This window comes from Nothoprocta perdicaria, unplaced genomic scaffold (assembly GCF_003342845.1).
Source record: "Nothoprocta perdicaria isolate Ctin4 unplaced genomic scaffold, notPer1 scaffold_15, whole genome shotgun sequence".
Taxonomy (NCBI): Eukaryota; Metazoa; Chordata; class Aves; order Tinamiformes; family Tinamidae; genus Nothoprocta; species Nothoprocta perdicaria.
Window position 1 is genome coordinate 2300491 of NW_020454649.1, and position 17920 is coordinate 2318410.

The following is a 17920-nucleotide window of genomic DNA, read 5'->3' on the forward strand; positions in this document are numbered from 1 at the left end:
CGCGTGGTCCTTCCTCTGCGTCCYGCTGGAGCACCACTCCTCCGCGCCAGCCTCATGCTGCAGGGCACAGCTTCCCAGGCACTTCCAGTTTTACCTGTGTAGCTTGGAAATGTTATGTGCTCCCAGAGCCTTGTGCATCCTAAATGCTTGTAAAAGTGATGCTTATTATCAGATCCTCAATGTTGTTTACAGAGCAAGTTTTGTTTACTTCAGTTCACAAAGGAAAGCCACCAGCTTTAATTCTCCCTCAAAACAAAAGGGAAGTGCATGATTCAGAGTGGCTTCGTGCAAATTTTTGCGAAGTAACCAATACAAAATCAAAACAAATTATACATACATGTAAAACAAAAGAAATTCAAGTTAAAACCAGGACTAGCTTCCTATTAGTCCCAGARATGATGATCCAAGAGTGTGTCAGGAAATAAATAAATCATTCTCATCATAAAAAATGAATGTACTCATTAATCCAAGTGGCTTGAATAATTGCAAAAGAGAAATGGRGTAAAGGAAAAACAGAAGAAAAGCATCTGTAAGAATGAATTGAAATCCTGCAGAACGGTCACTTCCCCACATGCCAGACTGTGGCGAAGACAAGGCAATAAATAAATCCCTGCCCGTGGCCAACAGAACTGCCTTGCAGCGGGACGGCCCYGGGCGCCCAGCGCTGGAGGCGGCGCACGGAGGCAGCGCTAGTGCCCGCTCCCGAGCCCTACTCTCCCTGCAGAGGCCATGCAGCCCTAGTCCAGCCCAAGGCCATCCTGGGTTGGCCTCATCAGTCCACTCTGTAAACAGGAAGGCAATGCAGTCTAGAGTTCATCTAAAGGAAAGATTACTCAAAAGTGGTTTGCGCTAAGGCACAACTTTCCAAACACCCCTTTCGACAAATGTGAGCCTCAGAAGATGCTGATCTGCCTTCTTTTTGCTGTACATGTGGCCAGAGCCAGATCCCAGATCCTGACAGGTCTGAGCTGTGCTTCCATTGCAGGCACTGGAGCATATGATGCTTAATGCCGAAAACAGAATGGGACAGGTCCTGTAGTTAATGGCATAGCAATAGCATGTGTTAAAAAAAAAAAAAAAAAAGCCCCTGTAGGGCTCATCTAGTCTTCTGTTTTCCCTGTCAAGATAGATTTATTTATAGTCAGTACCACAGGGACAGGATTCTAGTGGCCGTGGTGTCATAGCCACATTTTTAATGGGATTTGACATTTAGGGCAGCAATTCAGTTCACCTCTAAGCCTGTAATTACACTTGCAAATCTGCTTAGCTAGACACCAGCAGGGCATCCCAGGGGTCTGCTCAAACAGATTGGTTGTGTTCCAACAGAAGCAGTGTTTGAGTACGAAGCAATGCTGTAAAGAGGACTGCGGTGCCTGACACAGGCACACTTGCAGTTCATGAGAACTGGGCCCACTTTTGATCTTTGAAACTAAAACAAAGACTGCAAATAGCTCTTGGGCTGTCTCTAAAGAAATACTGCACTGAATCAAACACCACTGAAGGCCAGAAGTAYTTCATGGGTATGCTGGAAAGACAAGATACCTTTCTACATATAGCTGGTTATCTTTGGTCTCACAAAATCCACAAGTCCAGGAGGTAACAGAAAGGCCCAAGGATGAAATCCTTCTGTCAGCTTGTGCCCTGCAATCACGATGGTCCAGTCTTGACAAGCACTTTTATGTCTTCCTCACACAGAAGTGCAGACTCTGTWAAGAATTTCCCTTTTGAAGGAATCCATTTAGATATATCGTTTCAGGCAGCCCAACTAAACTTTGGAGGGAAAATTGATGATAAATGCCAAAATGCTCAATATTTTGCCCACACTCTCTCCTGCCTTTGCACCTATTTTACTACTCCTAAAGATACCACTGGAACCAAACAAAATACATATACAGTACTCATTTGGGCCTCCACATATATCCCGTTCAGTTCAGCTTTGTTGAGATTTGGACTTTTTACTTGTGCTCAGGGGAGGCGAAGAAAAGGGTTTCCTTCTCTCACAAGGTATTGGAACAGATTTTTCTGTAAGATGCAGGGTTTACGCCTGAGTTCAACTTCAAAAATGCAGCCACTGCCATCCTAGTGCCAGAGGCAGACAGAAGGTGCTAAAGCAGTCTGCTAAACACTGCACTCCGCTACAGAAGCGCAGAGCAAGCAAGCAGTGCAGTTTTGGGAAAGATGCACAAAAGCACAATGAGGCCAATTTGTATCATACCAAAGAAACAGAAGGGAAATGGAGGCCTAAAGATTTGGGCCAGTACAGGAAGACAGTTTGCAGAAGACAGACTGCARTGTTCAGCAATGAAACCTTTGTAGTCCTCAGTGCTTGTCTAGGAGCAGTCCAGTACCTCCATCAACAATGACTGAAGTCAGGAAACATAAATCTACAGAGCATTTCCAAAGAGACCTAAGACACCCCACCCAAACATTTCAATGACGTGAGCCAAGATCATATTCTCCTCTTTCCCCAGGGGACATGACAGGATAATTTCTCCAGCTTAGTGCACACAGTTCTTGTCTCTTCAGCAAGACTTCTTCTAGCTGACGGAGGTGCAGTTCAGCTCTGCAGCGTCCTGTCTACCTGCTGCCATGACTGCTTCTGGCCCGTCAGCAATGCTGGGCTCACTGGAGCACTGCCTGTGGCTGAAACTGGCCTGCAGGAGAAGGCACTTCTCGTTACTGTCTGAYTCTTCAATGACCATTCCTGTGTGCATCATGGAGGCCATTGCCAGGAGCTGAATATCAGAGTGAGCATTGGCAACTGTGTGGCGCCGAATGCTACCGCATTTTTCCAGGTAAGCCTCACCCTCCTGCTCTGTCAGCGGTGTCAGAGCCATCTCGCTGGGCTGCCGACTCGTCACCATTTGAGAGGAATAATTCAGAATACCAGGCTTAGGACGCAATCTGGAGTACCGTCTCTCTGGAAGACAAAAAGGAATGCAGGAGTGATCAGAAAGGTACAGGTGAAGCCTTGTGCCAAGCTGCTAGGCTGGCYGCAGGACACAGGTAGTATTCACTATTCACTTGCACGCTGGGTTCCCCTTCTCATTATCCCTGAGGAACATTCAAATGCAGTTTAGTTCTTCCTGCCAGAGGTTTTGAAAGCAGTTCTGTTTCCTCCTCAGTAGGGATAAAGCTCCCATCTTGCTTTAAAGCAACAGTGCTGCTACCTACAAGAGAAGCGAGATGAAAAGTGGTGGTTACAGAAACAAGACTTCCTTTAGCGCCCTGATTGTCTTCTTACTTAAAGGGAGGGCGAGAGAAGGGCAGGAACTCTCAGGTGGTTGTTCACCGAAATCCTCAACTGGTGCAAGAAAGGGGAAACAAGACCTCTGGAGAGGCAAACTCTTACTTTTTACTCTTCACTTACGAAAAATCTGCCCTCAAGGAAACATTCAGTGAGAACATAAAGAGATGCCCCTTTCTCTAGAAAATTTGTCTCAAGAGATGCCATTAGCAGGTGYCTATGAAATTCCTGACATTGCACCACCATTCTAGCTACCTAGAGAAAGGCTATTTGTTTGGCTACTACCATCCCACTGTACTTTCTAAAGACCATGTACAAAACCCCCACAATTCATCTACTTCTGAAACATGGGTGCTTTAGGGCAAGACACTGCAAACACCCGAGTGTGCACCAGAATGMAGAGGGGAAAAGGTGCAGAGGCAGAACGTGGCACTGGCAGAGCACTGCCAAGGCTGCACAGCAACACGGCACCACTGCAGGAGGGACGCAGGGTCTAAGCAAGGTCTGTCAGCAAAGCATTCAGAGGGGGAGGGAAAAAAAAAAGGGGGAGAGGGAAATCTGGTGTAAAACTCAAGCCCAAGGCACAGTGCCCAGCACTGCATCATGAAGCACCATTGCCGTTCCAACATTGATAAGACTGACAAGCAGAGGTCCGAGTTTGTGTCCTGGCCTCTCTGTAATTTGCTCCCCTTAAACGCTTAATCAGGCAATGTTACTTCTTGTCTGCTGCCTGCAGCCGCTGTGCAGCACGGCTATGTATGGTTCAACATCTCCTGTGATCTCTCACAGAAGCAGCTCATCAGGCTGTTCCTTATCTATCCTTCTGTCTGCCTCTCAGTTTCTGAAAGGGCAAGGTCTCAATTCATTAATTCAGGGGCCTTTTAGACCATGTAAAATCTTTCCACCAAGACTTTAGAGCACAAGCGACAGAATAGCAAAATKCAAAGCAGAAGTACCAGGCATTGAAGGTTATGAAACACTTTTTGGAAGCTTGCATCAGTATGAAAGGCAGAAAACAAACTCTATATTATTACAGGGAGAAATGGCTGAGTGGCCAAAACTCTACCACTGGCAGCAGCCGAGCTATGAAAGCAGTTCGCCCTGCAGCTTCCAGCAATACATTCATTCAAAAAGATATATATATATWTTTTTTTGCTAAGAATACATTAAAATAAACTTTGAGGTCAGTGACAACAGTAAATACGCTCTTCAAGTGTCCGCTAGAGCTCAGTGCCTAGCAGGCTGCAGTGCTAAGGGACACAAGGGAGGCACGCAGGCATCCCTCTCCTCCCGGCCGCCCCGCCGGCAGGTGCACCTGAAGCAGCCAAGCCCGTAGCACGGGGCTGCTTTAGTGTAGACAAGACTGAAACGGCATGTGAGGAATTAGCAGCAGCTGCTTCTCTGCCTCCCCCACCAGAGCATCTTCATTTCTGACTTCCATTAATAAAGTCAAGTATTAGACACCAGAAGAGAGAAACCAATGGTGAGGGTAGTYATCGACCTGTAACTTGAATGACCTAGATCCTTAGAAGTATTCAGGTGTCCTACATTAGGAACTGCTCAGCTTGAAGCTTTAGTAGGTCTTGGACTGAGAGGAAAAAGCAAACACATTGGCTTACATAGTGGTTCATAGCAGTCCCCCTCCACAGGAATTAATACTAAATTTGTGGCTATTTTGCAGTGGCTTCAGCTGTGCCATCTTAGATAGGTTGATAGATCTGAACAAATCCAACTAAACCAAGCCATGCAAAAAGCATTTTCCAGACTGTTACTGCAGATCTATAGGCAAGGGCAGAATCTTTCTTCTTCTCTTTTCCCAAACAGCACATTTAAAATGAAAATAGGCCTCATTTATACAGGGATAACTAAGAGCCCTTCCCACCCCCCCACCTCCACCCCAAAAAACAACAGGAGAAAGAGAAAGATCAGAAAGAAAAGCTGTAGTCATGTCCTGATGTGTGCTTAATACATAAAAATATTCCCTTGAGAAAAAAGTGTGCAAGTTTTCAGTGCTGCTGAAAAAGGCAATGTGATGAGCTGAGAGAGTAAAGTCCATTAGGAGCAATGCGGGAAGCAATAATGTAAAATGACTGCTGCCCAGCCTGGCTCCCCGGCCTTCACCTCAGCTGGGAAGGGGCCTGTTCTGTTACCTCTTCAGTAGCCGTGATAAAATTGTCAGCTAGTGTTATCAGTGACATCAACCCTTGTGGCAGTTTGCAGACCAACCAGCCAGTCTAAATTCATCATCTCACAGGCATATACCCACTGTGTATAGGTGTGTGCATGTGTGTACATACACTCAAAAGCACAATGCTTCAAAGTCTGGTATTACTAAACTTCTGTAATCTAATCTGAATGTGGATGGAGAGATTGGAAAAACTTTGCTATGGAGGGAAACAAAGCAATTCAAAAGACTGCAGTTTCCCCCAGAGCTCTATCAGCATGGAAACAAGAGCACTGAACTGCCTCCTATGTGAAAAACAAAACAGAAGTCCTGGGTCCCATTACCCCAAAGTACCTCCTGCAGCCCAGACATTCTGCAGTGCGAGTGAAGACACACTTGGGCTCAGTGCAGAGCTGAGCAGCACCCACAAACGTGGGCGAGCAGCGGGGCAGACACCGCTGGGCGAGCGCTGGGMGCCCTCACCCTGGCCAGTCAGCATCGAGTGCCCCTGCCTGCAGGCAGCCCAGTGGCCGGGCAGCATTCCCATGGCAGGCAACCACTATCAAGAGCTCATCCCCAGGGCTCGGAAAAATCCTCACCTACTTTATTTTGGAGAAATAAAACTTTAACTGCTCTCCTGCTTGTTTATGAGCTTCTCTGTTTCAGCCAAGCTGCTACATTCTGCACTAGAAACAGTGTTATTTCACTTGGCTCTTTTCGCAGCCGTGATCTTTTGAGATAAAAGTGCTGCTCAAATATATATCATGCTTTAAATCCAGGTGACTGAATAAGACAGCCAAAAAGTTAACTAAGGACAGAAAAGGTCAGTTTGCAAAATCACAGTGCTTCTCCCAGTCTCCTGGAATTTGCTAGGGCTATTTAAACTGTAGGTTACTCATTTCACAGAGATAGGATAAGGAAGAAGTAGAAAGACCATTTTATTGGGGCATTATATAACCATACTTTCCTAATTTAGATTTTGTAGTGCCTTCTTTAATTTGTTTAGAGATCTGGATGTCAGATCGCAGTATTATATACTTTCAATTACATCTTCAATCTCTCAACTTACTAAAACAGCAACACAAGTTACCAGGAACTCTTTCCTTTGGAGGTTTATATAAGGACATTTTTCCCCCAGATCCAACAGCATGGGCAATTAGGCCAAATGGAATTTGGTGAAAGGCAACACTATGAAGGAGTAAGGCAGAGGTGATTTTGAAATGAAGAATGATGCAGGAGTTGGTGTTTTAGTTCTGCTTGACTTCCCACTCTGCTAGAGGTCTTGGACAAATYCCTCGTACCACATTTCTCAATGACACCAGGCACTGCTTTCTTAACTGTTGCAATATTTTAGTTCACATATTTAATAACTTTTCAAGTATTTTAGAAATTTTAAGGAAAAGATTGCTGAGAAGAGCGTGCCTATGCTAATCAGGCACAGTCCAGCTTCATCCTCCTTCCTCGAACTTCAGCTCTTAGGTCCAGCTCTCTTCCCATGCTYCATCCTGACTTCAGAAATTGTTGCTGGAGGTGGGGATACCGCSTGCTACAATTCCCCTGTGGGAGCTGTCAGGTCCCCTTTCACATGGATTCCTGCAGCACRCCCCTCCCACTTTAAATCTAGCTTAACACACGCTGAAGCCCAGCAGGGAGTAGGGGCCTCCTTGTGCCACATTTCTCAATGCTCTTTCATCTTGAGGTGTCCAATCCAGAGGGAGGCCTGSATTCTACAACATGCACTGGGAATGCAAATATGTCTAAAGCCCAGAAGTGCACTTCACAAAAGCTACTACAGAGTCCCTGTATGGCAGGGAGGCCACTGAGATTCATTGCTATGGACTGCCCAGGGAAAAAAGAAACTGGTTCTGAGAAAGTACAGAGATGACAAAGAGTGAACRAGGAAGAGCAAAAATTTGATTAGAACTGGAAGCTCAGCATCAGAAATCACGGAAGCCCTTTGAAAATAACAAGATTATCTGCAGAAGTGCTACTCTGCTGACGGTGTTGGGTAATGCAAACACAAGCTCTTCCTCTCCTCCTCCTGCTCAGCACAGGGTGGAGCGAGGGCAAAAGGCTACCTGGGAAATATACACAACTAAAAATGACAGCTAAAAATTAAAGCAAATGCAATCATTTTAAGGGACATAAACTTTACAAGACCAGTTCATGTGACTTGCTTTGTAATACTAATGGCTTCTTCAGTTGGAAGAAAACCATAACGGCTAGAAATAAGTCAGGCTTCTATATTCCAAACTATCCCAGCAGCAGGCAGTCAYCCACAAGCAGCCAAACAATCAAATCTACCCAGGCTCTGCTTTTATGGGAGGGATGTGGTCTCACTCTAGCCTCTGGATCAGGTCTTCCTGTAATCATGCCATGAATTTGTTACATACACAGACACCCCAAGTTCTACTAAGTTCTGCTGTTACCTGGCCAACTTCCCCTGTGCTGTTAAGGTGTAGCAAAAGACAGGTTGTGTGTCTGCAGATATCTGAAGTCCTCAGTGATTTTATTATAGCAAGGCCTAAATATTATAAAGTGTGGCAAAACAGAGGGAGAATTGGAGCTTTCTTCACTTCTTTTGAAATTTTGGTCATAAAGTCAGTTATCGCTATACTCATTTCCAGGCTGCTCAATCTTTTCTTGCTGGACCCATTTGTAAGCTGCTCTCCTGGTTTATGTGTGGAGAAGTTTTCTGCTACAAGCATTCCCTTCGTGAAGCACAGTGCCAGTTCTCTCACCTTGGAATATTTATTCACAGTTTAAACACAGATTTTTTTTTTTTTTTAAACAGTTCCCAGATAGAAGGAAGACTGCATTAAAATAATAAATAAATAAATAAATAATCTCTCAAAATGAGCAGCTAGTAGTCTTACTGGTGGTGAAGTCCAGCAGATACAGTAGCTAGGTGGCCTGCTAGCAAGCAGGCACRGGCAATAGGCAGGAAAGGAGGGTGAAGTCAGGACTCCAGACATGAACCACAGCAGCTTTCAAATCAAATCCACTGCAGGAAGGGGAGGGATTTTTCACAAGTTTGTGCAGTAGTGGGGTCATAACAGATCACTCTGTCAGGGGAAATAAAAAGCCTTTCAAAAAAAAAAAAAAACAATGCTCAGAATGTCTTGTGCATTGCCTTGCACTAACAACAGGTCTACCCTAATGAGTGTGTGCAAGAGCTTCCAGAAAGAGAGTGTGTCTTACCAAGTAAGCAGGAGCTTCCAGGGAAGCTCTGGTCCTCACACAAGCCCAAGTAGGGCGATACCACCTGTTTGACCAGTTCTTCCAGCTGCAGATAGCCCTCACTGGGGCCAGTAGGCTCATGRACACTCTGAAATTCCAACATGGAAAGACAACATTATGCTTTGATAGTTTTGAATACAGTATTTATACAGTGTATAACATAAATACATATAGGAATATATATCTATACACACACAAACATATATACATATATATACATATATATACATATATATACATATATATACACACACACACACACACACATATATATATCTGTATATATGGCTTATGACTTCTAGGAATCAGAAGGGCTGGGATCCCCCTCCAGGTAAGGGCATGTCTCTGCACTGAGCAGTGCAGCTCTCTGCTGGTACCTGAGTAGAAAGGCTGGCTCTGTGACAGGGAACAGGACAGCACTTGGAGAAGCAGAGCTAATTGCCCCCAAAGGAGTTTTGGGCACTATTCAGGTTGACCATCCTGTTCAAGTCCTAACCCTGCTCCTGTGGATACTAAGCAGACATTTGTCTTCTTCGGGCCGTGGGATAGGAAGCTGTTGGGCATGCTTCCCATGTACACTCCCCYAAGAGTGTACATGTAACTACAGTGTAACTACAGTGGAGCAAGGACATCAGGGCAATTCTGCCAGGAAATATCTCTTTGTGGACAGGCCTTAACACAGCTTGGGCAAAGGATATCTCACACCCTAGATAAGACCACAGGAGAAACATTTGCTGAAGTTCAGCTTACAGGTGTGAGGATAACTCTAATTTAACAGTAATTTACGAGAGCCTTTACAGTCTTACTTCCTGCAAAGCCTCAATCAGCTTTTCTTCACTACTGTGGGGTGTGTCACATAAGGGACCTTCTTTTCCCTCAAATCTTTTACTAAAATATTTCAGAGAAATTCAACTTTTATTTTAATAGCTCTTGTCATTACAGTCTGTGGTCACTGGTCACACTAAAACATTGATAACTCGTATAAAATACCAGCTTAGCCACTTTTCCCTGCCACTTGGTTTATACTACAGCCAAGGGGAAATGAAACCCGGAGACATCTGGAATCTGGTATTTTGTGTCTCTCAGGCTGGACCATATTAAAAAATGAAACATCTGGTATACTTGGCTGTACATGCCATGACTGCAAGATATAAGCAGTATCCTCCTGTGATCTGGATACAAAGGACAGTCCTCGCAGAAGTTTTATGTCTCTTGGGAAAGGTGTTTGGAAGACCTAAAGCATTTTGCCTGCTACCAAAAGATATTTCTCTTACAAGCTAGGCTAAGTGTCCCATCTACCTGAAGAAGACTAATGCTATGTGGTCAGCAGTTACAGTTTGTTTGAATACCATAATGAGGTAGACTCATCCTGTCATTATAAGGTTGACAGTTCTGGAGACCTAGTACCTATATAGAGGCATTTAGAGAAGCTGTGAGTGGGCAATTTATGTGACTAAAGAATCCTTTGACTGTTCTCAGCTACGGAGCTAATATAGGAAGAAAAATACAAACACCAAAGACTAGAATCTGGCCCTTTCGTGGGTAAGGACTATCCTATCCGTTGTCAATTTATCTATCATTTCTTTGTTTTACATTCCTCTAAATGCATATACAACTTCCCMCTTCTCACACCCTTTATCGTCCCCACTGTCCTTTCCAGGGTTCCTGTCATTTAGATGACTGCAAGAATGTCAAGTGGAATCAAGCAAAGAAAAAAAAAATGCTCACCTGCAGAATTAATAGCATTTGGACAATGGAAGCTGGGAGCTTTGTCTGAAGCAGAGGTAGGATCTCTTCCAATTTCACTTTTAACAAGACCAAGTCTCTGAARCCAAGAAGAGCAATCTGACGGATTGTCAACTCCTGACCCTAAAAACACAGAAGGAAAAAGAAAACAGTTAGTAAAGGTGCATGTGAGCAGCACACCAGCAACACCAACATGTGTAACTACAGAAACAAACGACCCCATCTTGCCAGTTGCTGCTGTGGTAAAGTACCCACCAGCTGCTCAACTCGAGGATTYCTGGTACTCTTTATCAGTTCATCGCTGTCCCACACAAACTGTCATATGAGTAACAGCTCATCTGAGGTGCCACTAGGTTTGGAGTGAAACCAAAAATGAGCCTGAATTTCACCAACAGACTACATGTCCAAACACACCAACTGCCAAACAAGTTAGTCACAAACATYTGAAACCTAGAATGGAGGCAGCCTGTGCTTTTGTCACTTTGAGCTGATACGCAGTAGAGTTAGTAGGGGAGAAGATGGTACAGAATACTCTTTATGTAAGTCTACTTCTGATCAGTGTTAGATCCTCTTTTTGCCCAACATTTGCACTTTAAAACTAGTTGAGATGATAAAAATGCACAACTCAGCCCATTACACTTAACATTCTGGCTGCAACACGATATAGAAAACAATTGGACACAGGATAAAAGCAACAGCTTTGATTTTGCCAAAAGGAATTCTGTGTCCTCTGGATTTTATTTTTCAACGTCAACACACAAGCAATCAGTTCCAACAGATGACAATGTTGCAGGGTTTCTCAGCAAATTCAATCAAAGCTGAACTCCAGTCTGCACTTCAGTGTTAGAGTTACCTTCTGTTAAGCTTAGAGCATCCACGATTTTCTCTTGCCCCACAACAGCTTAAGTTAAATGCACAAATCTTCCTCCCAGCCCTGTATCCTGGCCAGTCCAGACCAGACCAGCACTTTCCAGCTTGAAGAGTTTCCCCTGTTCTCTCCAGTGCGTTAATCTCTGCCCTATGCTCTATTTTGGAACCACTTTATAGTCTCCATAACCCACTCACTGAGGCAAATATTTGGCTGGAAGGAATTAACACCAGTTAATCATTAATTCAAAATGGGTTTAATGTCATAATTAACAGCATCATCAATATGCAAATAAGATCTAAAGCCAATAGTCAAGGCCAACTTAGCCACAATAAAAACACGTTGCTATTCAAAATCATCAGTGTGTATTTGGAAAAATCGGGATGTAGAAAAGACCAGTACAAATCTCTGAACTCAGCAGCTGCTCATTTCTTATTTCTATCACRCAGTTTAGTTCAACTAACTTCATATTCCACTTCAAAATGCAAATGTCCCACTGTGCCATACAAAAACAACAAGATTTGCTATTAATTCCCCACCCCAAGTAGTCACATAAGCAGCTGCAACTATACAAAAGTCAGTGACCTATTTACATAGTTTCCTTCTGTACAGCAATTTAAGCAACTCGGCTGCTTAAAGGTCATATTTCTGCAACAATTATAAGCCTCAGGCTCAAACTTAGTTGAGATAGGAAGTTACTTCTAGTTGCTCCCAGTGCTAAAGTGCTCACCCACTTGGCTGGCTTACTTGCATTCTGAATGGACAGTTACTGGGRTCACAGAAGAACTCGGGTCAATGCTTACACTGACATTTGCAGCAGAGGAGTCCCAGAAGATGGGACCAACAAAGGAACTGCTCATCGACTAGATCAGTCCAGAAAGAACTGGGACGTGCTGAAGGAGAACTGATAGGTGATCTTCCTTTATAGTTGTTGAAGCACCATGTAAATAGGTATATACAGTTACTTATTTGCAAGATGAGGCCAAACTTGTCATTGGGGCACTGGCCAGGAATTAGAATAATTCTGATTCATTTTCTCCCTGCACCCTGTTGCAGCCTTAGGCAGCATACTTCAGGTTCTTAGGGGTTTTAAATTTCATAGATTTGTGTAGAACTGAGATGCTTGCATAGTTGTAAGTATCTGATATGCCACCTTTCCATCATTTATCTGAAAAATGACAATACTTGCCTAACTTCCCAGCTTCTACAAAATGTTCTTGAAAGACTCGGAGATGGTGACAACAAAGATAACAGCAAGAAAGTTAAGTTTTCAAATAATCTTTCACCACCATCAAATTACTTCCAAAAGCTTCACCACCACACAGTGATCTTTGTTCAGTTTCTTGTTAGAGACATAACAGCAATGGAGTAGATTTTGCTGGTAAATGGCATAAACATCTGCATCAATGGGTATGGCACATAGCTAGCTCAGATGTTCCTAAAATGGCACACGAATTTGTCACAGTGCAAACAAATCCCTGCTTCCACACATTAGGTCACTCAATGACTGCAAATCCGTTGCAAAAGGAGAAAATGGGGAAAATATTGCAACTGTGCAGTTTTACCTGCCAAGCACCTACCTTTTAATCATCTGCAGCAAGGAAAGAGTGAAAATAAATACAGTGAAAAGGTTAGTGTCTGTCTTTGGCTCTTTTAGGAAATGTCAGCTTTCATAGGATTAGAGGGAAAGAGCAACCTGAGCTGAGCTTTACCTGCTGTCTTTCAAACAATACAAGGAAAAAACAATGAGACATGTCTCCAGAAGCATCACTCCTGAAACAGGCAAAAGTCAAGAGGAGGAGGCTAACATTTTTAAGAATGTCATTCTACCCAAAAGTAACATTTTTGCTTCTCCTATGATTGGAGAAAAGATCAAAATAGACAGGGGAGCTGTTTAGACTTATTACTGGAAACTCTGATCAAAACTACATAAAGGATTGATACAGGCCAACATTGCTGAAGTAATATACAGTTTTCATAATAGAGCTGGTTAGCAGTCTTGTATAAAGTGTTTGTTTATTTTCTACCCAGGTACTTACTCATTCCTTTACTAAAAAATCTAAAACCCAAGAGAGGTTTTTCTAAAGACACAACTCAGGTATCCATTGCGCACCACAGCACTCAGGGATCAGCCTCTAAAGGCAGTTAAYTTTGAATTTTAATTAAGATTACCTGAACTGGATAAAATATTGCCTGGAGTGTGGGAAGGGTTTCTGTGAAGTACTGATCCCAAATTTCAGACAGGATATCAATGCGATCCTCACCTACAAAAAACAGAGATGGGGAGAAAAGAGGTCCTTTAGCAAAAGAAACAGTAAAGTCAAGCTGGATTTTTCCATTACCCCCTGCTTTCCCAAGCAAGAGCTACAAATCCATCCTTCATGTTCGCAGTGTCCCTCCAAAAAAATGGACTTGCGTCAGTTAAGATTTGCCCCAAGTTACAGAGACATAAGGTTGTTCACACAGGAACTGCTAGCAGCTCATATTGAAAAAGAGGAGGTCGCAGGCAGTATTGGCTATTCTGCTGAAACTGAGTCAAGGAGGCAAATTTAAGAGCGCAGCTCTCTCCAGCCTCCCCCACACAGGAGGCTGTACGCTCCCATGTAGAGCCACAGAAGCTGTAACTCTTGCAGGCATGTTTGCTCGTGACTGGCGAGCCACCACAATGCCACCATGCTCCTCTCATACTTGGCAACTGGGAAGAATCCCAAGCGAAATCCACTTATGGCCACCCCTCCCGTGAATCTGGCTCCAACAAGTATTCCTAAATGTAAGTGGGTGTTTAAAATSGAAGCAGACTAAGTTCTGCTACTCMTGACTCCCATAAAAAGAATACAGCTGTGGTCAAAAGGCTAGTATTAGCAAAAATGCTCTACTCAACCTGGTACTTTGCACAGACATTTCAAATTATACTCATATGTTTGACTTACAGAGCTGTGCATGTTTCTCAGCATTTATGTCCAAGACCTCTAAGCTTTTTAGAAGATTCTTCACATCCCAAAGGTAAAGTGTTTACAGTGTTTCTTTCAATTTAGGATCACCTCCCCCAAACAYTATCAGTGGAAATACAGAGCCATATTTAATAATTATATATAAAACTGCAACTCAGATGAGTTATGCACTGAAGTGTTTTTCTCATCTGACTTTTCTTGTCCATCAGTTGTGCCTCTAGGTTCACTTAAAGAGACAAGCCAGAAGGCAAAGAACCAACAGAGCCAGACTCAGAAAACATTTCCTTTTCATCAGAGACTACAGGAGGGCTGAGTGCAAGGCTTTATTGTACCAGAGGCCATGCTGGCTTCAAAATCGGGACTGCAAACACACAAGCACCTACCCAACACCCCTATCACAGTTACCCATTACCAGAAACTGGCATTAGATGAAAAAGAAAACMGGAAACAGACAAAATTAGTTTTGAATGTCTCCCTATTCTATTTCCTCCCTAGAACTCTAACATTTTGGTGCGTAGCGMTAAAATGAAATACCAGTTAAATTACTCCTGAATCATAAATTACTCTGTCTTCTGAAAGGGAAGGAGGAATGGTTTGTTTCTTCCAGAAATTTTATCTCCTACAGGCATTGAAAGAGATTCTGGCAGACTGTATCAAGAAAAATGACATTAAAATAAAAGCCTGTGATTTGAAAAACAGGCACAGTAAAACACTGTCATGTCCTGCAGCAGCAMCTTCTTTCCCTCTATAAGTATTGCAATAGCAGCTCTCTTCCAGGAATGCAAAGCTAACTGAGAAGCACCTAGAAGAAATTCCGTTGCTGTGACCACAAGACCTGGAATGAGGCTACACATTACAAAAGAAAGGTGAGGGGAAAGCATCTGAGTCATTCACAGCAGAGGTGACAGTCTACATGGCAAAGTGGCTCCAGGTCTGCTTCAAATTAGGGCCATCAAAAAGAAGCAAAAGTAAGGGGTTTGCTGCCCAAAAGTAGGGGGGTTTGCTGCCTGCCCGGGAAACTTCATCTTTCCCAAACTCTTTGAGCAGCATCAACCTACTTCCAAGCAGCTCCCACCTTATTACAGATTGGAACTTAATTTTCATAATTCTCAGAAATAATGGAATGGTTGGATATGAACATTTCAAAGTGGGTTTCTTAGTATACTTGCCTTCACACAGCTTAACCTTCTCCTCTATAAACAGCAAGCCCTTCGCAAGGAGTTGGTTCTGCCAAGAGAGAAGAGACACACGCATTTGTCTTTTCCAAGGTTTAAAATTAACATGGGAGAATACATTTTTTTTCTAATGTTGTTCTCTTTACATGCAGGCATCGTAACATTAGTCATGTCACAGTTGCTCACGACACTGCCACCAGACCTGGTCTCACTGCGAGTTTTACACATTTCATTTACACTCTTTGAAATGAGAACACAGAGGGCACATTAGATACCTGAGACACTTCCCAGAACTGGTTTGCACCACATGGAATAAACTTCTCCTGGTCATAGGGAGGAAGTTAAGAAAACACTTTTTTCTCTTTTTAAACTCAAAACCACAGCCACATAAGCCACACCTCAGCCATATGGTAGGTGATCAAACAGTTAAATATTATCAGAACATCACACTCTGCTCTTCCTTTGCACTAGTGTGGTGATTGCCTGACTGCATAATAAATCAATACAATAAATCAATTCCTAACCCAAGAACAGAATATTGTCCATTTACCAGTCCATTTTTTGCTTTATTAACCAACTGAATTATCTCAGTGTGCAGTCTTAAGCTGCATGAGAAAGAGGTAGCAGCCACAGTCTTTCTAAATAACCTTTATCATGATGGACCAAACCAAGATAATTGCAGTTCTGGACATCTCAGTATCTAATATCTGGCCTGTAGGCTTTCTGCTCCTATTTTCCCAAATGTAAAAGAAATGTTTATAATACTTACCATTTTCTTCTCCCAAGAGTACTGTGGAAGTTAGTTATTCTGAAAAGCTTTGAGAATCTCAAAAAAAGGAGTTGCAGAATGGTRCTGCAACATTACTGCTTCCCAGAAGGTCTGCTTCTACCACAGAGATCACACTGATAGCAAGTAAAGCTTCTGTTCCTTTGAAAGCTTTCAACATCAGCTTGTCACACAACAGTCAAGGCCTCTAATGTCTATCCTCCCAGCACTTGTTTTTAATGGATAACTGTGCCAAAGTCGTACCTTTCAACCCCTCCACCAGCAGAGAAGGCAGGCAATGGCTCCCAGTGAACACTTTACTGTAGACTGCTGCTCCAACACAGCCGCCGAAGAGCTGCTGGCCACAGCCCTGCCCCTGTGCTCTGCCTCCTGTTAAAGCCACGTGKCAGGAGAACGGGCTCGTCGGTGATACATGAAAAGAGGTACAAGTACGAGCCAGCACAAGCAGGGAGCAGCTCCCCTCTCAAGCATCCTCTCAAGGACAAGAGACACTAAACTGTGCTGTTACTGGAGGGATTTTAAAAAGGAAAACAAATGTTGGTTTGTGATACACTGCACTTAAACTTCACTCTCCAATGCAGGAGAAAGATCTGCTACTCAAGAGTCCTACCAGCCCACTCACAACAGCTCTCTCAGTTGTACCTAAAAAACCACAGATTTCTCCTGAAAAAGTCCACTTTCTGCATTTTTTGGACTCTGGATATAACTTGTGAGACAGAAATTTTGCATCTGGGCAATTGTGTAGTAGGGCTCACTCTCTGGTTAGGTTAGCATTAGGCTTGAGAGTCACTGCTACTGGAGTAGGGGTGAGAGGGGACTGCCAAAGGAAGGGGTGAGCTACACAGAGAACTTAACTGGCAGACACTTCTCACCTAGGCAATGGCAAGAGCAGTGAGCAACAGTAGGATGGGTCCATTCAGGGGAATCACAAAATTTGCAATATTTTCAAATACTGTTATCAACCAGTGGAAAGTGACTGCAAATTTTCCAGTATAGAAATAAAAGTTTTGAGGAGAGACACCAAGCTGTCTAGATCTACATTCATATTTTAGATTTTTTCAGCAGAAATAAATGACTACAACTTGTTAGGGTCTGGTCTAAAAATAACAACTAAACATTTTCAAGGAAATGAGTAAAAATGTGAAAAAGGAGGAGGGAGAAGATATCTGGARTCGAAAAAATATATGGAAAAAAACCCAAAATATAAGCCCACTTACATTATAAATATTTTTTTTCTATCTGAAGAATAAGATAATGCTTGTGGGGATGCTACACTTCAATCCTTCCATACGCTTTCTTTTATTAAGAAAATATTTCAATTCTTTGTTTTTCCATCAGCACTCAGTGCTCACAGTTTTTATACACTGCAGCACAAATTTATGGTTCATTTTTAATACTCAGTCATTTTAAACTATTCTATAATTTAAAATATACATACAAATTAATGAGGATGTCACACTCATTTTCTTCTGTTTCTCTCAAGAAATATGAAGCCTTCTCTATCTGTACTAGCACACTAGGTTTCAATTTACATACTCTTCCTTAGTCATGTGCATACAATTTTCCAGTCAGTATTATTAACATTTTCTACTTTCAGAGATCTTTTCTACGTTAAAGCTGTGTCAGCAAACATAATATGAATTTACATCCCTTAGTGTGCAGCAAAGTTCAATGTATTAAAAACTAGATATATTTATCATTATCCTGAAGAATTAATATTGCTGTTTAGAACATATCCATCA

The 17920-nt window shown here is 42.8% G+C and overlaps 1 protein-coding gene across 1 annotated transcript in view; it reads right to left on the reverse strand.

The window, feature by feature from the left end:
• Positions 1-1075: 1075 nt before the first annotated feature.
• The window catches only part of PRR5L (proline rich 5 like), a 58002-nt gene continuing 41157 nt past the window's right edge, over positions 1076-17920 (reverse strand). Inside the window, exons 6-10 of the mRNA XM_026034767.1 lie at positions 15386-15443; positions 13438-13529; positions 10380-10520; positions 8613-8739; positions 1076-2920 (exon numbers count right to left, since the gene is read on the reverse strand). Of these exons, the coding sequence (XP_025890552.1) occupies positions 2538-2920; positions 8613-8739; positions 10380-10520; positions 13438-13529; positions 15386-15443 (801 nt within the window). The 3' untranslated portion in view covers positions 1076-2537. The remainder of the gene's footprint in view (positions 2921-8612; positions 8740-10379; positions 10521-13437; positions 13530-15385; positions 15444-17920) is intronic.